This window comes from Poecilia reticulata, linkage group LG17 (assembly GCF_000633615.1).
Source record: "Poecilia reticulata strain Guanapo linkage group LG17, Guppy_female_1.0+MT, whole genome shotgun sequence".
NCBI lineage: Eukaryota > Metazoa > Chordata > Actinopteri > Cyprinodontiformes > Poeciliidae > Poecilia > Poecilia reticulata.
The window spans coordinates 7,968,107-7,989,946 of NC_024347.1; the positions used below are offsets into that span (position 1 = coordinate 7,968,107).

The window sequence follows — 21,840 nt, forward strand, 5'->3', positions numbered from 1 at the left end:
ACCACCAGCGCACTCCTGGGACTCGCCCGGTTCTTCCAGTATATAGTTTGCCTAGGTTCCATCCAGGCCCAGAATTGGCTCCGGGGTCAGACACAGTCTTGGAACCACCCCACCCCCAATAGAACCAGGCTCTCCACACGAACACGTGTACCCACACTTAAGCACCCCTCCTCGGACTAAACCCCCCAGCACGCAGGGCCTGGAGGCTCGTGCCCCTGGTAAGGCAGCAGTGAGGGGGGGCAATGTGGCTGCCAGGCCCACCGGCCGAGCACGTGTACCCACACTTAAGCTCCCCCTCCTCGGACTAAACCCCCCAGCACGCAGGGCCTGGAGGCTCGTGCCCCTGGTAAGGCAGGGGAAGGCAGAGATCCAGTTAAAAATGTTGGGTTTCTCCATAGCTTTAACTGGAGAGTGTTCGCTGCGTACCCTAATTTTGCCCATCTTTTAACGGTCACTGACAGGGCAATTTTGATCCGATCGCGAAGCGGCTTGGCAGGCTTTGCGATCTCGTCCAGCTCTTCAAACGTACCGATTTTGGTAGCTCTAGCTGCTACGGTTGGCCCTTGGGGGCCAAGTGCGATTTTAGGACCTTGGGTCCGGATCGAGCCAAGGGGGCGTGCCTGGATTGAACAACCGGTGTCATTAGTTCCATGAGGTCGGACTGAACACCCCCACGAAGTTTCAGCTCCGTGGGAGCCCGTTAAGTGGGTCTCCCTCGCGTTTGAATTTCCGGTGTCCAGAAACCTCGCTCCATAGATTTGAATGGGAAATGGACGCTGCGAACCCTAATTTTGCCCATCTGTCAACGGTCACTGACAGGGCAATTTTGATCCGATCGCGATGCGGCTTGGCAGCCTTTGCGATCTCGTCTCGGACTCCACTCATATCGATTTTKRTASCYCTAGCAGCCACGSTTGGCCCTGGGGGCCCCCTGCCGTTTTTAGGAATGGGGGGGGGCGGATCGACCCCACGGGGGCGTGCTTGGATTGAACAACCGGTGGCATACGGTCCATGGGGTCGGACTGAACACCCCCACRAAGTTTCAGCTCTGTGGGACCACGTTAAGTGGTAATGCCTCGCGGTTTTATTTCCGGTGACCATAACCCTACCCTATCGATGGCAGCTCTTCTTCTATTCAGTGTTTGTAGCTTCTGTTAGCTTCTTGGCGCAGCTCCGTTCTCCTGCTACTGGTAGCTAAAATCATGATAGCGTATTTTGGAATAACAGTATTTTACTGCTGGAATTCCGCTGTAAATTTACAGCCATTTCTAAGAGTATACACACGCACACACAGATAACATGTTACACTACTGACTGAATCCTGATCTTCAAACTCTTTCTTACACCTGATTCTGGGGTCCATTCTTCCTCACTGTCACTCTCATCAAGCTGACTGTCCTCACTGTCAGAAGGAATGGCCCTAACTGCTTGGTCAAGTTTCTTGCACCCATAAAATGTTTTTGCATTAATCTCCTGTGGGTAATGGTAAATATTACAGCAAAAAAATATATATGAGGGAGTCAATTCTGAATTTACACTCAACTACATTCATGTGCATGTTACTGATCAAATAGTGGTCTAACTGCAGAATGTTGCTCTGAGGCAATGAATGAAAACCTTATATTTATGTACATAAATAAATACAAAAAGTGTGTTTTTTCAATCAAAAATGCTTCTTTACATATTCACATACATCACACACATTTTTTGTTCAATGATTTTGACTTAAAAGGATGGTTCCACTCCCAGGCAAAAGGTCACATGATCTCCAAAGTGAAATTTAATTGGTCACAGATAATCACTGGATATTTATTGTATCTTTTTTACTTGAAAAAAATTTAAGGGAAAGTGTGTAGGCCAAAACAGTGGTTTGTTGCCTGAGGGGAACTCCATGCCACGCCAGGTCCAAAGCGATGTACCCACGTTGGGCAGGCCCCAGTTAGTTTTTTCAGAAATTTTATATGTCTAGTTTTCCCATTGCTGTGGCGCTCGACAGCTACTGTAATTTTTAAACCTTTAATAAATGACAAAAGCAGGGCTAAATCCCTCATGTCTTTGAACATAATAATCAAATATATAAGTAATGGTCATGGTTTGTCATAATTTGTTACATTTTGACAAAATAACAAAATTAACAGCAGCAATTATGTAATTATTCACCAATATAAAAGAGCAATTTGCTTAGTCCTCTCTTACATCTTGACAGAAACCAAACTGTTTATAAATTTATATCAAGGGAGAGTACTTACAAACATCAGCAATTTTCTCAGCTTTAATTTGAGCCATATTTATAAAAATTGGGTAACAAATAAAGGCGCTGCAATCATTTTTGTGACAGATTCCTGCTGATCCTGCATTGGAACAGTCTGGTTTTATGGACAGACTCACTGCGTAGTAACCTGCAGGAGCTACATTTGTTCCTTTATTTTTTGAAAGAACTCTTTGATTTACCTTATGAAAAATTTGAAAATATTATTTTATTTTTCTGCCTTTGTTTATAGTGTATTGCCTCCAAATACTTAAACTAAAAACAGTTCCGTTTCCATCTTTTTTTCTCAGAAATAATTAAAATGTTGCTTTGGTCAGTGGTTGTTTTAAATTACAGAATGAACTACAGAGCATCTCCAGACACCAGATGGCAGTGGAGTTAATGTATATTTAGTGTGTTTTTCTCTTTTTACAGTGAACTAGAAGAAGACACCAGTGAGCAGAAACAAACCTGTGATTCCTGGCTAGACTATTATTCATCCAGAACAGTTCTGTTCCTGAAACACCACTATAATGGCCAATAAGAAAAGAGTAGTGGTGACAGGTGAGATTCTCTGATTGGTTTAGTGGACAAAGTGAAATGTGTTTTGATGTGTGCGTTTGATTTCTCAACAGTTCTGTGGAATTAACATTCATAAGAGAGCTACACAGTGGATTTAGCTGTTACCAGGGCAACATAATCGCAAAATGGCACAGCTTTCAAGCATCTGCACATTAGAGTGATTTTGCTGCAGATTTCTCGCTTAAATATGAAACTGAGAAAATGAGTGATCATGTGCCTTTGCTACAATTAATGTTTAACTTGATGTAAACTTTAGACTCTGCTTAAGGGCTGTCACATTTCTGCATGCATACCTTCTGCATGTTTCTGATTCTGCAGGGCCTGACAGTTCTCTGTTTCCTGCAGGGTTTGAACCCTTTGGTGAGCATGCTGTGAACTCGAGCTGGGTGGCAGTACAGGTAATCATCAGATTGTGTGTCTAATTTAATAACTTTGCACCAGTCTTCTGTCATCCATCATTGTACATCCAGTCTACTTGATGTTTTTTCAATGAACAGACATTCCTGCTTTTTTATGAGAAAAATGCTCCTACACACATCTGTTGTGAGTGTTGAGCAAGCTCTGTTCTAGTGACAACATAATTCTGTGTTCAGTTAGACGCTCCACAGGTGACAGTGGTCCTGGCAGTTATTATAGCCCGGTCATTTGGCAATTCCATTTGATTTTCATCTGCCTTCGGTGATCCGTCTGGCATTTCTCCCATTGATCTCAATGTCTTTGGTTGAATTTCAACCAGGCCAGTCAGAGAACAGAAGGAAAAGTTGGGAACAATGAAGTTCGTTTTCTGTTTTAGAATTATAGTCTACCTATACAGGGTTGTAGTTTGGCAAAGTCAGAGAAGTGAATAAAGCTGTTCAGTCCATGTTGGCCGCACTTCCAAGAATTAAACAGTTAATGTCCGAGCAAGAGGAATATTTAAGACATCATAATGCTGGCAAACATATGGTGGCCCTAGTCCCCACGTTGTTGTTTACAGCACACGCAGTTTTGGAAAGCTCAAGCTGGTTTATTACATATGTAATAAATGGCCAAATGTTATACATTGAGTAGAATCTGATGTAGTAATTTAAAATCTCAAAACAGTTCATGCCACCAGCAAGAAATCATTTTTCAGTAGTCAAGTTTCAGACCCTCTCGACGAAGCAAAGCGTTGAGGGGCTGGCTTTTAACAGGCCAGGCAGTTGTACACTCTTGGATATCCTGGAGCCTCCTGCACTGCAAAATAGCCTCATATCTCCAGGGCACAAATACCTATGTAAGTCTTTTATTTATGGATCTTATTTCAGCTTTTCACCCTCTTACTACTGCAATTGTACCAACACTATGGCTCCAAACTGGAGTGATTAGAGCAGGGATGCCCATGTCCAGACCTTGAGTAATTTTGGCCTTGGTTGGTAAAGTGTTAATGTGAGTAAACTCCACATCTTAGAGAACAAACTACTGCACCTTTTAATTGTGATGTTGGCTTGGTGAAATGGATCTAAGACTTTTTAACATGTAGCCATTAAAGGTGAGTGGTGTTGTATCTAGAAAACAGCTGTGATCCACAGGGGTGTGTCATTCTCCCATTTGTGTGTCTTTAAAAAGAGTAACTTCCTCAAGTTCTTATGTTGTCTATATATTGCTTTATGTGTAGAGGTTTTTTTGTAACTCCACACTGTCTACTAGGACACACGTGATTTTTTTTCTCTCATCTTTGTCAGGAGTTGAGTTTTCTGTGTTTATTTTGATCCTGTTCCATGTGAGTCTCTGTGTTGTCCTTTCTGCTCCCTAATTGGCTCCCAGGTTTGTCTAGTTCCCTGATTATCCTCTATGTATTTAAGCCCACCTGTTGTCTTTGTCAGATCCTCGTTGTATGTTGTCAAGTCTTGTCTAGAGTTAGTAGTCTGTCGGCACAGTTGAACTGTGAAGTCCTGTGTCGGCGTCAGCTCTCGCTACCATTGTTAGCTTTTTCTCCACTCACTGTGCTGCCTGTTTTCTTGGACTGTTGAGTTGCTTCCGCCATTAAATTCATCGTTCATCTTTCAACCTGGATCTTCAGCATTCATTTGGAGATCTCAGGAGGGGACATTTTTATCTAATGTTGTCATTTTCATCTATTAAAGGGCGGCATCCTTCAGGGCTGCAACCTCCTGTCTACCAATATCATGTCCGAAGTGTTTGTGTGTTTGTTCTTTGGATGGGTTGTAATGAAATGTAAATTTCCCTGTGAGATTAATAAAGTATATTAATTCTTTCACTCATTGATTCAAATTTGCAGATGACACCGTCATAGTTAGTCTGCTGCGGGATGGGAGATCCATCATGGAACTGTTTTTGACTACTTTGAATTCAAATTCAGTTCTAATAGAAAATATTTTGTTGATCCCAAAGGGAAATTAAATGCTGCTGTAACTCATATTAATTAAAGACCCTTGAGAGAGTTATTGCAGATGGGGATGGCTGTGGGCAGGAGGGAGGTCCTTTAGAGGTCTGCATTAAAGAGAATTTGAAGAATCCTCCGACTTAAGACGTTATGACAGTCTCATGAATAGGATGCTGTGAATTGTTAATAATTTTCTTGATTTATTAGAGTATTAGCTTTTCCTGTGTGCCTGTGTGGTACGGGGAACAGATATGTTTTCAGGGAGCAGTAAAACTGTGTTTGTGTGTTCGTAGGAACTGGAGCGATTAGGATTGGGGGAGATGGTAGATCTTCACGTGTATGAGCTGCCTGTTGATTATCAGGCTGTTCAAGACATTTTACCGTCTCTGTGGAAAGAATATCAGCCCCAGGTATTTAGCAAAATATGTTTTGCCAGAAGTTTACATACACTCATGATCAGCATGAATTGTCGTATGTTGTGGAATTTTAACGGATCATTTTAATTATTCTTTTTTTCCCCCAGGGTTAACTCCATGTAGACCATAATCTTTTCCTGATTTTTATTTCAAGACCAAGGTGCACAGACTTGCATATGCAGTAGTCAAATTTATAAATGTGATTTTCATATACATGTACATATTTGCAACAAAAGTCCTTAGAAGATAAAATGGAAACCTGCAACTTTTTGTAGCCAGCTGACTAGCTGGATATTTGACCACTCTTTGCATCAGAATGTGCTCTTCATTTTGGCATGTACTGGGCATTTCACCGTATTCCAGAAAATGTCTATAGGTTGGAGATTAGCACCATTCATATCAGACTGATTTCTCCATTCCTGTTTTTGTGTGTCTATGGCATCACTGCCTCAGGTTTGTTCACATTTGAACCACAATCTCAGGCCACAAGAACACCACTGTCCCCGTCCTCAAGGAAGAGTTTTACATCAAGAAGGGCTCAACAAGAAAAATCTACCTGCTCTAAAATTATGCTGTCAAACTCCACTGAAATTAGAGGTTACTGACATGAACAAATCTAATCCTTCTGGGATTACTTTATTAATCCCAGAGGGAAATTAAATAATGTATAAGCCTGTGCATATACTTTTGACAGTGTGGATTTGTTAAAAACTACAATAAATTCATGCCTGCTCATTGTCAAAAGTCACAACTGAATCTGACACCATTCAGATTATGAGTGTACACAAACTTCTGACCAGAACAATACATGTCTTTATGTTTAATTCTTTATGTTTAATAAACAGTCAGTTAATTTTAAACCTTGGTGCCCTGTGAGCAGCTAGCTGTCCATGTGGGTGTTTCTGGGATTGCAACCTCAGTCACTTTGGAGCAGTGTGGCCACAACAAGGACTATACACGTCTGGACAACCGCAGTTTCTGCCCTGCTTCCCACTGCTGCATGGAGAACGGACCAGACTACATAAAATCAGTCATAGACATGGACACGGTGTGCAAAAGGGTCAACAGGTCAAACATCGGGATAACTGTGTCTGTATCTCAGGATGCTGGAAGGCAAGTGATTCACATTACACATGCATAAAAGCCCCAGAACTAGAAGCCTCCTTGACTTTATATGATCTAACTGCCATGTTTTGGACTTGATAGGTATCTTTGTGATTACACCTACTACACCTCACTGCATCAAGGCCAGGGGTACTCTGCGTTTGTCCATGTGCCTCCATTAGGAGGACCCTACAGCAGTGAGGAGCTAGGCAGAGGCCTTCAGGCTGTTGTAAAGGAAATGCTGAACTTACTTGAGGTTGATTAAAATGAATGGGGAAAAAAGACAACAAATATTGCCATCATAAGCAATGACACTAAACAGGAGCCTTACTAACACACTTACATTTTATAGAAATTAATGAAAAGAGTTGATTTTGTTGTATGATTTTAAAAAAGTCAAAACAAGTGGAGACCATCATAGTGATTTGTATATATCACTAGTTTAAAGTGATCCAAACATAAATTTTTCACTTTAATTTCTTTAAGTCCATAGCAAAAATCTATCAATGACAGTAGTGTAAAGGTGCAATAATCTCAGGGAAACTGCAATGGAATCAACACTGTGATTGACCTAATAAATGTGCTTATTGTCACTTTGCAAAGCATTACTGTGAAGAAATAAAGTACTTGTTGGTATATATTTTTCATGGTTAGATCTTGTGCTTGTTGGTTATTTAATAACTTATGGAACATTATTAGCTTCCAACATAAACATCCTGCATGTACAACAACAGTTTCCCTGCTGGCCAGGTTAGGAGACATGGGATGCACCAATATGAAAATTTGGGCCAGTATCACTGTCTGATACGACTATCATATGTACTATATTTTTTTATATCTTCAACACTGTGTAGCTCATATAAATCTGGATCTGCCTCAGTTCACCAACCAGTCCACATATGAAGCATAATCAAGCTATGTTAAAACAATTTTCATGGTAACAAAAATATCAATTTGAAGGATGATTAGTTTTTTCTTATCCATCAAATATCTGCTAGAAACCGAAGAAGCAAGGAGACTGTATAATTCAGTTTTGTTATTTATTTAGGACATACAATAAAATGAACATCGCATTTATGAGAAAAATCAACCACTAAAATTACTTAAATTGATGTCAATCTACTAATGATTTAATTTAGTAAAGAAAAAAAGTACATATATAGCCTGCATCCTTACTACCTCCTTGGGAATTCAGCCACATGATCTCCATCTGTGTTTACATCCACTGAGGGCGGAGCCAGCTGCTGTCTGTCAAAAGATACAAAGTGTCACAGCACAACTTCAGTTGCAACATCGTGAAGCCCTAATAATAATATCTGGAGTTTTTAATCATGTTACCCTGGATTCCACTCTGACTGCTTTTCACCAGATTGTCAATTGTCCCACCAGGAAAAACTGGATAATTGATTTACTGTACACCAATGTAAAATATGGCTATAGGGCTGTTGCCCTTCCCCTATTGGGCAAGTCAGACCACAACCTGGTGTACATACAGCCCCAGTACACATACCCCCCCACCCCCGGTCCAAAGGCAGGGTGTCTCCACTCGCTCCATCAGAAGATGGACTCCTGAAGCAGAGGAGGCCCTGAGAGACTGTTTCAACATCACAAACTGGGATGTGCTGCTGGGAGCTCATGGTGAGGACCTAGAGGGGATAACTCACTGTCTCACAGATTACCTTAATTTCTGTGTAGATGTTACCCAAGTAATAAACCATGGGCAACACAAGGAGTAAAGGCTGTCCTCAAACAGAAGAAGATGGCCTTCAGGACTAAAGATAAGGACAAGATAGAGGGAGCACAAAGGGAGGTGAAACGTCTGAGGGAGGCAAAAGATTACTACAGGAGGAAGTTGATGTCTGGGAAGGCTTCAGAACCATTACAGGGCACAAAGTTCGGACTAGTACAGAGGGAGGAAGTAAAGAGAGAGCTAATGGACTGAATAACCTTTTCAATAGATTTAGCCATTATGCTTCACTCATGTTAATTTTGTTTCAGAATAAGAACAATTACAATCTTTTGACTCGTTTTTATTCTCTTTTCTGCCCGGATTCGTCATTGACCCACAAAGACAAAGACCAACGCTTTCCAAGTACAATCAAAACATTAATTAGACTAACAAACTAATGAAGCAAACTTAACTCATAATAAAATCACAAACCAGAATCCAATCCAATATTTACCTTACTCCACAGACATCAACACACCAAGACAAACTTACGGGGAAGCATTTAACCGATGCACCGTTCCGGTGCATTTAACATCCCAAGAGACAGCATCACGGGTAACTCCAGAGCGATCTGAAGTTAAATTTCCGGTTCCTATGCTTTTAAAGGAAGGGCATGTTTCCCTTTTCTGCTGTATTTAAATTAAGGGCATGTCCTTAGGTAAGTTTGTTTAAATCTAGTTGACTATGTTCCAGTAAAAGACTGTTTTTTTTTTCTTTTGAGTGGGGTGATGTTTTTTATTACCCTGTCCCAAGAGAAAGGTCTACTCTGGCGACAAGATCAGATTGTTTTTACAACTCCAGCTGTTTAAAACCCTGTCAGCTCAGCCAAGGGTTAAACACACAAAGACTCCTATGTGGAGAGAGTTTTTGACCCCCTCGTGATGCTTGATCAGGTCACAAAAAACTAGCTGTGTTTTAAATGATAGAGAACTACAAACTAAATTATTTTAATTAAACTTAGTGTATTTTGTTTCAATAGAAATATCCTACATAAGAGATTACGTTGATTGAACAATGGATATAATTTGAAACCAAATTTTCTTATTTAAAACACTATTAATTTTATCTAATAATTTGAACATATAATCAATTCTAAAAACGAACACATTTTAAATGTATTTTCTTAACACCCACCACCATCACTACATCTACCCTGCCCCAGTGCTTTCCCCCAGTACATCCTCCTCCTTGCCAGCAGGCGCAGTAATTCCACCATCATGACACCTTCGCCTCACCTCTATCCTGTACCAGACTTTTGACCCAACCTCCTCCTCCAAGGCAGCCTAGTAGCCCCTCTCCTTCCTTTCCCTCCACACACCCTCCTCCACACTTTACAGCTGATCAAGTGAGGGCAGAACTGAGGAAGCTTTGGCCCTGAAAAGCTGTAGGACCCGACAGAATATCCCCTCGGATTCTCAAGATCTGTGCTACGGAGCTCAGGGACCCATTACAACAAATCTTCAACCTTAGCCTGCAACTTGGGAGCGTGCCCACACCCTGGATGACATCTTGCATCATTCCTGTCCCTAAGAAGAGAAGGCCCAGTAATCTGAATGACTTCAGACCAGTGGCACTGACATCACATCACATCTGATGAAGACTCTGGAGAGGCTCTCCTCAACCACTTCAGAATGCAGAAGACCCCTTGCAGCTTGCCTACAGGCCAGAGGTTGGAGTGGAGGATGCCATCATCCACCTCCTACATCAAGCCCACACGCACCTGGACAAGGGAAGTGGCAACGTCAGGATCGTCTTCCTGGATTTTTCAAGCGTCTTTAACACAATCCAGCCCCTTGCACTTCTGGAAAAACGTACCAGAATGAAAGTGGGCTCCTGCCTGGTCACCTGAATTTGCAACTACCTTACCGACAGACCACAGTTTGTCAGGATGAATAACATGATGTCTGACACTGTGGTCAGCAACATTGGAGCCCTGCAGGAGACGGTGCCATCACCCATCCTCTTCACCCTGTACACCTCAGACTTCTGCTATAACTCTGAAACATGTCATATTCAAAAGTATGCTGATGACACTGCCATCATGGGGTGCATCAAGGACAGCGAAGAGGAGTACATGAGTCTGGTGAGGAACTTTGCTGTCTAGTGCCATAGAATAGCCTACATCTAAACACTTCCAAGACAAAGGAACTGGTCATTGACTTCAGAAGGGACAGAGTCAGTCCAAGACTAGTTCTGATAGGAGGGGAGAAGGTGGAGGTCATGCAGACCTATAAATATCTTGGCCTGTGGCTGGACAACAAGCTGGACTGGACAAGCAACACCAAACAGCTTTATTAGAAGGCTCAGACCTGAGGAAGGTGAGAACCTTTAACATTTGTGAAAAGCTGACTGTGGCCCCAACAGCTTATAATAAATGAAATTAAACTACTCCACTTAAATTACCAGAACTTCACCTGCTGGGGTCAGAATGCACAGCATCACAAATTCCTCCTGGTCCACATCTGTAGATAAATCTGCTCTGGTTCATCAGTCAGATGGATCCGTCTGATTCAAACCGATCAATTGAACTCTGAGTTTTTACCCTGTGGGGGTCCAGAAGAGTGCTTTTATCAGGATTTTTTTATTTATTTATTTTGTTGTGGTTTTGCTTCCCTGGAATGGACAGATGTTCCATCTGCCGAACTGCTCCTGTGCGCAGGAGGGTAATGTCTTCAGCTCCATTTGTTAAAACAGCTGGGTGAGTTAAGTTTAATTCTTCGCAGCGGCGGAGCCGCGTCCACATTAGTTGTGCAGCAAAACACGCATGTTACAGTTTAATGAACTTCTGCACCTTTGTTTATTTCCTCAAGATAAACTGCCGGTACAAAAGGGGGACAAAGTAAGAAAAGCATCCCATCCTTTTGCAGTAAGAAAGAGAAGTTCAAATAAGCTAAAGTAGAGTGAGCTCAGAATGCATGTTTTTTTTTTTTCAAAAACTTTCTGTAGTAACTATTTGTCTATAAAAAAAACTTCAGACTTAAAGGTCATCAAGCTAAAAGAAAGTGCAACTCAAATTGTCACTTGTTTCTGGTTTACGCAGCTACAAAAAATGTTCCAAAAAAACAACAAAAATAAAATTGTTCTATATTCTTTTATTCAATAACTGCAGGCAGACAACATGGTACAGATTCACAGGATTCATGTTTCTCCTTCTCTGGTTCCTGCATCATGGCTAACTGATTGACTAACCTGCTCACCCGCTGACTGAGTGGCAGACTACGTCACTTGTAAAAAAACAAACAAACAAACAAACAAACCATATGACCACTTAAGTGCCTACAAAGCTACCCAAAGCCTAAGTATTTCTACGTGAAACACCACGTTCCAAACTGAAATTAATTAACTAATTAAACAAATTACTGACCAACAAATTATAAACAACTAAAATAAAAATAAAAAATCTAATTATGAATCGACCAGAAAATAAACAAATTAGTAAAATAAAATATTCTAAATTCTAAGATTTAACAACAACAGAGTAATTCTTATTTCAAAACCCAGTTGGTTTTTATTATCAGTGTACTGTTCTCAGTTAAACAAACTGAATATTGTATTTTAAAGAACATTGTTGCATGACAAACTTTATGTTTTTGAGACTACACGTTTTTAATAGTCCGTATTCACAAGATGGCACAGACGTTTTGCCTCCTTTCCTCTGCAGGCCCAGTGCACTGAACGTCCTTTAGTAGTCGAGTGTTAGTGATGAACCACAGGAAACGGAACACTACCCACTTGTCCACAGCGAGACTCCTGCATCATTATCCTGTCTCTGTGGTTGGGACGACTCTGGAATACCGACGCTTTATGGAATATTGTCGAAGCGGTAGGAATACCATCGAGAAGAAGCAGGAAACATGAGCGTGGAGGCGTACGGGCCGAACTCGCAGACCCTGACGTTCCTGGACACCGAGGAGTCGGAGCTGCTGGGAGCGGACACCCAGGGCTCCGAGTACGACTTCACCGATTTTACCTTGCCCAGCCAGACCCAGACCCAGACCCAGACCCAGACCCACAGCCAGTCAGATAACCAGGTTGGTGAAATTGTTTACATTTTTTTCGCCATTTGTTTAGAAAATGCGCCTCCTGCTGTGTTGACACGATACAAGTTAACTGATGGTGGCTAACAGCCTGATGTGTTGCTTTAATGCCGTTGGTTGCCTAGGAGTTTAGCTGCTCTGCTTTTACAGTTAGCATGTTAGAGTTCGAGCTTTATGACTGTTAATTATTGCTCTGTGCAACCAGTCACTGCTAATTTCCAATGGCTCAGTAATAAAAGCAGACGAACGACACAAACTGTGGCTCAAGGCTGTCAACAGTTATTTAATCACACAGAACACCGTCAGAGCGGTTAGACAGTGATACTGGCCCAAATCAAGTTAAATGTGTTCAGGCTTTTTAAAACGGAGGTTTCCAGTGAGTGAATTTAGTGTTGTATATGTTCTTTTTATGATCCAGCCTTCTGTCTCCTCAGGTCAGCGGTTCTGATGTTTTGCTGCAGAATGGAGATGACCCTGTGGCGAAAGCTAGCCAGCTCCTTGCAGAATTAAACTTTGAGGAAGATGAGGAGGATGCTTACTATAGCAAGGACCTCCCATTGCATGCCTGCTGGTAAAAGAACTGACTGTTGCATGTGCCTCCTCCAGTTTTTTCACCCTCATGTCCAGCCTGAGTTTCTAGGCAGAACTTATCCAATGAGTCCACTCACTACCAAATCTGACCGATAATAACCATGAACTGCTAGAGTCAAATGGGATTATGAAACAAGTGATGGCTTTATATAATCAAATCAAAGATAGGAGGAGGTAGCAGCAGTAACACCATCAGAAGATTTTATAAGCCTTGAACATCTGTAGATGGGTCTTTGTAAAAACAAGTGTCTCTGAAAACACCTGAGTACTTTTTTCAAAATAATATAAAATTCATGACATTCAGTGAGTAAATGTAGTGACAATCTTTGACAGCCTGCTAATACATTTCTGTCTTTTGTTTTCTGAGGTTTCATCACCTCAGTGTAGTTGTTCTGTTTTTTATTCCTGGCATTTCTGTAGTTACTGTGGAATTCACGATCCAGCCTGTGTGGTCTACTGCAACACCAGCAAGAAATGGTTCTGTAATGGCCGTGGAAATACATCCGGCAGGTATCAGTCACATGCACAGCAAAGACAGCATTTGTTCATTAAATTGAGCTTTTTGGGGGTTTTTTTGTTCCTAAAATGTATTTTAAAACTTGATGTTATTCTAAATTTGATTGAAATGAATAGTAGTACAGTTCCTTGCAAGGGTATTCACATAACTTTAACTTGTTACAGCTACAACCTTTATTGCATTGTTGGTGACAGACCAAAGCAAAGTAACTCATGATAATGAAGTATTAATCAAATTGACATTTTTAGCCTGGAGGTTAAACAATATGTGTGGAGGATGTAACAGGGCAAATCACCCTGAAAACATTTCGCACACGCTTACAAATCATCAGTGTGATCAATAAGATTATCAACGCAGAGCAAAGGATTCTGGGAGAGGTAAACAAAACAAAAAGCCCAACAAAAAAACCAAAAACAACATTTAATTTCCCTTTGTAAAGTATTTTTTTCAATTTGTAATTATTTTGGGGAGTTTGTTAAGCTCTCCTCTGGAAGGTGACACAAGGAATCATTTTTCCCAAACATAGTAATGTTTCACAAAGTGTTTTATGGTTTTTGCCCACCATGCAGAGTCCAAAGCAAATTTCAACATCTATAAACAGCAATAATAGTAGTAATAATAATAAACATTATTCTGGTGGTGGTGGTTGTGGTGGCAGCATAATGCTGGGGAGATATGTTTCTTGAGCCAGGACTGGGAAGCTGGTCAGAGCTGATGGAAGACGGGCAGAGTTAAATCAGGACAATCCTGGAAGTAAACCTGTTAGAAGCTGAAGAAGTCTGGAGACTGGGGTGGATCTTCACCTGTACACATTCAGCCTCAGCTAGGAAGGAGTGGCTTAGATCAATGCATATTTAAGTGTTGAAATGGCCTACTTAAAGAGACCCACAGTAAGTTTAAGGGGAACATTAATTTTCACACACATTCCACATGAAATTTGACTAAACTTGAACTGTTTTGCAAAGAAGAATTGACAAAAAAAATCTTGATTACTTGATATGCAAAGCTGGTAGAAACATATTCCAAAAGTCTAGCAGTCGTGATGATAGTGAACGGTAGTTACAGGGAATTAACTCATGGGGGCTGAATACAAATGCAGAAAATTCTTAAGATTTTTATTTGTTAATGTATTTGAAAATGTTACTTTGTTTTCACTTTAGTATGCACTACTTTAGTATTGGTCTATTAATATCCTGAATAATACCTCTGTTTTTAATTGTAACATGACAAATTGTGTTAAAGCTTAAGAAACAAGGCACTGGAGAGTCATTCTTATCAGTGCTGCACCAATAACACAATAATTTTGTATAGAATGTGACATACAAAATATGCATCCTGCATTACTTTTTGGTTCTTTACATCTTGTCGCTGTATCTTGCTGCTTTTCCGTCCAGTGTGTTCAGAGCTGCACACAACTAATGACTTGCACTCTAGAGCAGGGGTGTCAAACTCTAGTCCTGAAGGGCCGCTGTCCTGCAGTTTTTAGATGTGCCACAGGTACAAAACACCTAAATCAAATGGCTTAATTACCTCCTTTTTGTGTAGGTAAGTTCTCCAGAGCCTTGCTAATGACCTAATTATTCTATTCAGGTGTGGTGCAGCAGAGGCACATCTAAAAGTTGCAGGACACCGGCCCTCCAGGACTGGAGTTTGACACCCCTGCTCTAGAGGCATGTTGAGCGCGCTATAAGCACAGGAGTGATGTCACTTCCTGTACTCTTTGCGATAATTTTCATTGGCCTGCCTTTGCAGCCACATCGTGAACCACCTGGTGAGGGCCAAGTCCAAGGAGGTGACCCTGCACAAAGATGGGCCTCTGGGAGAGACGGTGTTGGAGTGCTACAACTGTGGCTGCCGCAACGTCTTCTTGCTGGGTTTCATCCCAGCCAAGGCCGACTCAGTGGTGGTGTTGCTGTGCAGGTACCCCATTCACACTGCTCTCACATGTTCCTGATCATAGGCTCGCTTTCAAAGAATACTTTTTTCTGTCCAACTGAATCCCAGACAGCCGTGTGCCAGTCAGAGTAGCCTGAAGGACATTAACTGGGACAGCTCCCAGTGGCAGCCACTCATCCAGGACCGCTGCTTCCTGTCTTGGCTGGTTAAAATCCCCTCAGAACAGGAGCAGCTCCGGGCCCGGCAGATCACCGCCCAGCAGATCAATAAGCTGGAGGAGCTGTGGAAGGTAATATTAGCCTGTCACACACTCATTTATTTACAATAACTCTTCTTTGCATGGAATCTGATTTGTCTAGGCAGCTGTATGAACTATATTGCATTTGAACTCCATGCATGGTCAGGTTATTATGTGCATGTCACGAACTGTGGTAAAGGTGCAGTGAGAGAGATGGAAAGGTTGATTTGAATGAAAAACAGTCCACAAAAGAGTTCCAAAACACCAGGCAGCACAGTCGAGCGGAAGGCTAAGGCTCATTAACTGGTAGCTACTGAGAACACGAAGGAACCTCAGAAGACGCAGACTACACATGACACTGTAGACAGAACGGTACAACAAAGACCCAACAAAGAACATGGGACACAGGTGACATTAAGTACACTGTTGCGCAGATCTGCACATGAGTTCAGATGTGGGTGCATGAATAGACACATTTGTGTGTGCACACACAAACACACACACTAGTGTGCCATTCTGCAGCACTTCTCAGCAGGTGAAAGAATCTGGCCCAATCAGCAGCACCCTCAACTCGGGTAATATAAGGAATCCACCAACCACTTTGCTGGTTTTGAAACAGAGCTGAGGAAGGCAAACACAGCCTCCAAAGCAGCATTTCATGGGAATGGACTTAGATTAAACAAGGACTACCGGTAAGCCGTTAACTGGACTCAATTGAAATGTAATTTGACTGTAGTTTCGCATTTGAGAAAAGAAATACAGAATTTATTGAAGGAACAGTTTGCACTGCTAGTTTTTACAGTTTGGTTCCATTAAATGTATATTAAGATATTTAATGTAAAAACTTATGTCCTAAGAAAAAGGAAAAAATTCAATTCTAAAATGTTTGGATTTGTTTGATTCAACCAAACATGGAATTTAATAATTTAATACTTGAATTTATTTATGGTTAAAACTGTGAAAGAAATGTATGTCTAAGGTTAAAAGTGGAATTAGTCATTAAGATAAAATAACTTTGAACCAAATATCTAAAATGTGTGTTAACATATTTTGTATGTGTTTTGTAGGTTTTTCACCTGTTCATTGATTTTCACTCATTGGTGAAAATAAAAATGAAATCCTGAAGTCTCTTCAAGTCCTCCTTTTCAAGTGTGGGAAGCCATGAAATTATAGAACACTTGACATACATGGAGGGTAATTGGGGAACAAGACAGCTGGGAACAATCAGGGGCAGACAGGACAACACAGAGACTCCATAGAACACAGAAAACTAAAAAAACACACCAGGAAAAAACCCTAATCCCGACAGTGCATGTATAATGTATCTGCTGAGGCCATTTTTTTTCTTTCTCATTTTTCCTTTTTTTCTTATTTTCCCATTTACCTTTTTCTGTCCATGCGTATGGTTTTTTTTTTTTTTTGTTTCCTTTTTCTCTTAGACATTTAAAAGGGTCTTTTATCAGAGGCTTCTGATAAAAACCTCTGATACTGTTGTTTTCAGTTGCCTGCCATTGGTCATAGTGTGACACAAATATAAGCTGTTCCTAATACGCTTTGCTTTGTCCAGAGGGTCTGGGCTCTCAGCTGTTGAGAAATGATCGCTTCCTGGAGGCGTGGACTGTGTTGAGGTTTTAAATTTTACCCAGTTGCTAACATTTGCCTGTGACGTATGTAATGCACCAGTTCAGTGCTATGAAGCTTACTGGAAATTGCCAACTCTATAAACGACCATCCTCCACTGCAAAGAGAGAAGAGCCGATATGTTAATCTTAATTAACATATTAATTATGTTAATTAATTATGTTAATGAATTAATATGCAGTGGAGGAAGTGGCTTCTTTCACTTCCTCCACTGCCATTGCTAAAACTACAGGCAGACTACAATTCTACAATTACAGACTACAATTCTAAAACGGCTCAGATGTTATCGTTCATAACCATTTCTTCTGTTCGCTGATTGGCCCGGTAGAAAATCTATGTTACAAAGCTCAACTGTGCTGAAAGCAAAATATTTTTCGAGTTGCACAAGAAGGCAAAGGCCAGGCACTAACGAGGGTGCAGTTTTCTGGCTCATCACTGATCTGTAAAAAGTCTCACTACCAATTCCAATTTTGGCCAATATTTTTTTCTGAAATAATGGTAAATATTAAGAAGCCAAGTTGACAACAGTGGGGTAATGATTGCTAATTGCACAGTTGCAGACGTGACCTAGTGGGTGGATCTGTCAGTCAGTCCTCTCAATGTAGAGCAAGAGGGGACATTATTATTATTCTGGTGGTGGTTGTGGTGGCTTTTCAGAGCTTTATGGAGGTAAATAAAATCAGTGGATAAGATCAGTATTGGCCAATCACCAATTTCCCAAAGTTTAGGAAATCCAGTTTATCGGATTTATCTGTGCCTTAGTTCCTAAGGCTTCTTTACTCTCGATGTGGTCAGTGGGAAGCTATACTCTAAATAGACAGAACCATGGAACTGGTTCATGTGGCTTTTTATTTGACCCTTGTCATGCTAGACTTAGTCTTTGTTTTTCCTGACAGGAAAATCCCACTGCTACTCTGGAGGACCTGGAAAAGCCTGGAGTGGACGAGGAGCCACAGCACGTCCTCCTGCGATATGAGGATGCCTATCAGTACCAGAATATCTTTGGTCCTCTTGTAAAGCTGGAGGCTGACTATGATAAGAAACTGAAAGAGTCACAGGTTAACTGGCAATTATTCATAAAGCGTTTGGTGTATACTTGTCATACAAGCAGAAAAAATAGATTATTGTGATCAATGTAGTTTTATTATTCTCAAACAAAAAAATAGTGTAGTTTTGGGTGAAAACCCAGAGGGGGGTAATGGTTGAATGGATATCTAGCTTTTCTACATGCTTATTTTACTCAAGTTATTGTTGGCTCAGTTGAAGCATGTCCTATTATTTCTCTTCTTCAGACTCAAGAAAATATAACGATTAGATGGGACCTGGGCCTGAATAAAAAAAGGATTGCTTATTTCACCCTTCCCAAGACTGACTCTGGTAACTATCAAGTTTTTACCATCTTCTCACACACTTGTTGGGAAAGCACTGATAAATTGATAAATACATCCCAATTTGCTCAATTTTGGGAGATTGCTTGATGTGAAGCGGATCTTATCCACCGATCTCTCTCTCTCCACAAAGGACTGAAAATCAGCCACTGTCCCCTTTTGCTCAGCAGTGAGAAACTGACAGTTCGGCCCGCTGGTCACATCTGAACCTCAGTGGTTAATGGTCACCCCCCCCACTGTTGTTAACTTAGCAACACTGTCGCTATATTTTGCGAATTTTCAGACAAAAAAAATCTGTACTGGCCAAAATCAGAATTAGCAGGTCAGGTTTTTTTTAAAGATTGGTGATTGGCCAGAAACTGCAATCGGTACAACCCTAATATTTGTTCATGTTGCAGCAGGAATTATGCTCTGAACTTTTCTCTTGGCTAATTTCTAACATCTATTTTCTGTTTGTTTTTTTTTTTAGATATGCGACTAATGCAGGGTGATGAAATCTGCCTCAGATATAAAGGAGACCTGGCCCCTCCATGGAAAGGCATTGGACATGTCATCAAAGTTCCTGACAGTATCCTTCTGACTGTTAACAGGCACACAGCTGTTCACAAGTGTTCTGGTCAGATAATTATAAGGCAGAGTGGGCAGAACAGGGTTGGGGTGAAACAAGGAGGCATAGCACAATCTAGTGGCAGCTCTGGCAAACTACTTAAACTAAGCTAGACTGTTATCCATAATCTCACTCGCGTCATATTGGTTGTGTATTGTATATTTACACACTAACAATATAAACAAACTATATCACGTTATCTTTAGAGCATCCTTCCAACATTTCTAAATAACAAATAGAAATGCTATAATTAATAAATTATCCATCCAATGAATTAAAATTATGTTTTAGCCAGAAACCACTTTACACTACTACAATTCTTTAAAAGGTATTCACATCCTCCACAGACTTCAATATATTTTATTGGGATTTTGTTTTTATATACGTTAGTTTAATTCTGGGAGACGTGGAGGAGTCCTTAACATTTAACCCAAGACTACGGCGATGAGATTGCCATTGAGCTTCGGAGTAGTGCTGGAGCTCCAGTGGAAATCCCTCATAACTTCCAGGTGGACTTTGTGTGGAAGTCCACCTCCTTTGACAGGTATTCAACCACAGCCGAACAACCTTGTTTGCACCTGTTATGATGAAGAGAAGCGGTATAGTAGCTGCCTTTTTGTGCTTTTATTCTGAAGGATGCAGAGCGCCCTGAAAACTTTTGCTGTGGATGAGACTTCAGTTTCTGGCTACATCTATCACAAGTTGCTGGGACACGAGGTGGAGGACGTGCTCATTAAGTGCCAGCTGCCTAAACGGTTCACTGCTCAAGGCCTGCCTGACCTCAACCACTCTCAGGTGACCTTGAGAGATTCAATACTAACAGCATAATGATCATTGCTGTTTGCTGCCTGGTGCTTTTACTAACTGGGTTTAATGAAAATGATTTGTTGTGACACAGGTCTATGCTGTGAAGACGGTGTTGCAGCGACCCCTCAGTCTGATCCAGGGCCCCCCTGGCACAGGGAAGACGGTCACCTCAGCTACCATAGTGTACCATTTGGCTAGGCAGGGAAACGGGTAAGGAACTACAACAGTTTAATTACTGGACTTACAAAAAATCAGAAATCCTCTATTTTCAACTGGGTGTTTTAAACTGGGGTATCCTTCAAGACTCGCATTAATTTGATCCTAAATGAAGAAAAAAAAAATTGGCAAGATATAGTTGTGCTCATAAGTTTTACCCTGTCAGAATTCTTGATATTTTTTGTGGTCATTATCCAAAGAATATAAATAAAAGAAAATCTCTTCACACATTATTTATGGTGGTTAAATAAATTTGCCAAACTGTTTTAACCTTTTTGAAATAATGGCAACAGAAACTTCCCAAATGACTGATCAAAAGTTTACATACCCCAGTCCTTACTGTGGATGAGGCTTTTTATTTTCTCTGATGTTGAAAATGACTGATCTACAGTATTTGGCAGCAAGCTGCATTTCTTAATACTAACTGAGACAGTTTTCATGTTGCCATTGTGGTGTTCTTCCAGACCAGTGCTGGTGTGTGCTCCTAGTAACATTGCTGTTGATCAGCTGACTGAGAAGATTCACCAGACGGGGCTGAAGGTAGTGAGACTTTGTGCCAAAAGCAGGGAAGCTATTGATTCTCCGGTGTCTTTCCTGGCTCTGCACAACCAGACCCGGAACATGGAAAGGTAACACACAAGGGACGGTGTGTGTAGTCACTGTTTTCATGTTAAGTGATTAGAGATGAGGCTTTTCCCTACACATTTTCTGTTTTGTTTTTTTTGCTAATGTATTGAAATGTACAAGAGTAAAAATGTGCTTTGAGATTTATTGAGGTAATAGTTTTAAATTAAGTTGAAAATGGAGAAATTACAAAATTCCCACCATTTATGCTTTCCAAGCATTGGTCTGCACATTTTCAGATTTGTTTGGTAAAGTTCAAAGAGAACAGAACATATCATTGTGAATTCTGTTGGTGGAATACGTTTACCAGGCACAGCCAATGAAAATCTGATAAGCTGATTTAAATTTCTGGCTGACTGATTAATCAGTGAATGTTTATAAGCAATCTGGTGTTTGTGTTTTTACCAGCAAAATTAGGACGTATAAATAAACGTTACCTTTTATCTGGGGTAACTTTCAATGTACAAAGTGGCAAATCAACAATTTGCTACAGTTTCACTTTCAAATTTTACAAAAAAATAAAATTTAAAAAAAATTATATGCATATATATATACACACACACTGCTAAAAAAATAAAGGGAAGACTCAAATAACACATCCTAGATCTGAATGAATGAAATATTGTCATTGAATACTTTGTTCTGTACAAAGTTGAATGTGCTGACAACAAAATCATACAAAAATCATCAATGGAAATCAAATTTATTAAACAATGGAGGCCTGGATTTGGAGCCACACACAAAATTAAAGTGAAAAAACACACTACAGGCTGATCCAACTTTAATGTCCTTAAAACAAGTCAAAATGAGGCTCAGTATTGTGTGTGGCCTCCA

General features: G+C 40.7%; 2 protein-coding genes across 7 annotated transcripts in view; both read left to right on the top strand.

Annotated features, from left to right (window-relative positions):
• The first annotated feature begins 2,687 nt into the window (after positions 1 to 2,687).
• LOC103479259 (pyroglutamyl-peptidase 1-like) lies at positions 2,688 to 7,368 on the top strand. Of its 2 annotated transcripts, XM_008433608.2 has the most exons (5): positions 2,688 to 2,812; positions 3,176 to 3,228; positions 5,489 to 5,605; positions 6,492 to 6,724; positions 6,818 to 7,368. In XM_008433608.2, exons 1-5 carry the CDS (start codon positions 2,782 to 2,784, stop codon positions 6,978 to 6,980), a joined length of 597 nt encoding a protein of 198 aa, XP_008431830.1. In that variant the 5' UTR covers positions 2,688 to 2,781; the 3' UTR covers positions 6,981 to 7,368. The 2 variants fall into 2 exon arrangements, with proteins under 2 accessions (XP_008431830.1, XP_008431831.1); XM_008433609.2 differs by lacking the exons at positions 2,688 to 2,812; positions 3,176 to 3,228 and adding an exon at positions 3,795 to 4,085.
• A 4,622-nt stretch (positions 7,369 to 11,990) lies between these two features.
• LOC103479258 (regulator of nonsense transcripts 1-like) overlaps positions 11,991 to 21,840 on the top strand; it is a 28,923-nt gene continuing 19,073 nt past the window's right edge. The window contains exons 1-12 of one of the 5 annotated variants that reach the window (XM_008433604.2): positions 11,991 to 12,475; positions 12,916 to 13,052; positions 13,460 to 13,582; positions 15,342 to 15,509; positions 15,594 to 15,774; positions 18,261 to 18,422; positions 18,657 to 18,741; positions 19,222 to 19,320; positions 19,795 to 19,903; positions 19,995 to 20,154; positions 20,258 to 20,376; positions 20,847 to 21,011. In XM_008433604.2, coding sequence (XP_008431826.1) covers positions 12,299 to 12,475; positions 12,916 to 13,052; positions 13,460 to 13,582; positions 15,342 to 15,509; positions 15,594 to 15,774; positions 18,261 to 18,422; positions 18,657 to 18,741; positions 19,222 to 19,320; positions 19,795 to 19,903; positions 19,995 to 20,154; positions 20,258 to 20,376; positions 20,847 to 21,011 — 1,685 coding nt within the window. In that variant the 5' untranslated portion in view covers positions 11,991 to 12,298. The remainder of the gene's footprint in view (positions 12,476 to 12,915; positions 13,053 to 13,459; positions 13,583 to 15,341; positions 15,510 to 15,593; positions 15,775 to 18,260; positions 18,423 to 18,656; positions 18,742 to 19,221; positions 19,321 to 19,794; positions 19,904 to 19,994; positions 20,155 to 20,257; positions 20,377 to 20,846; positions 21,012 to 21,840) is intronic. The other 4 variants (XM_008433606.2, XM_008433607.2, XM_008433602.2 and 1 more) reach the window with 4 other exon arrangements.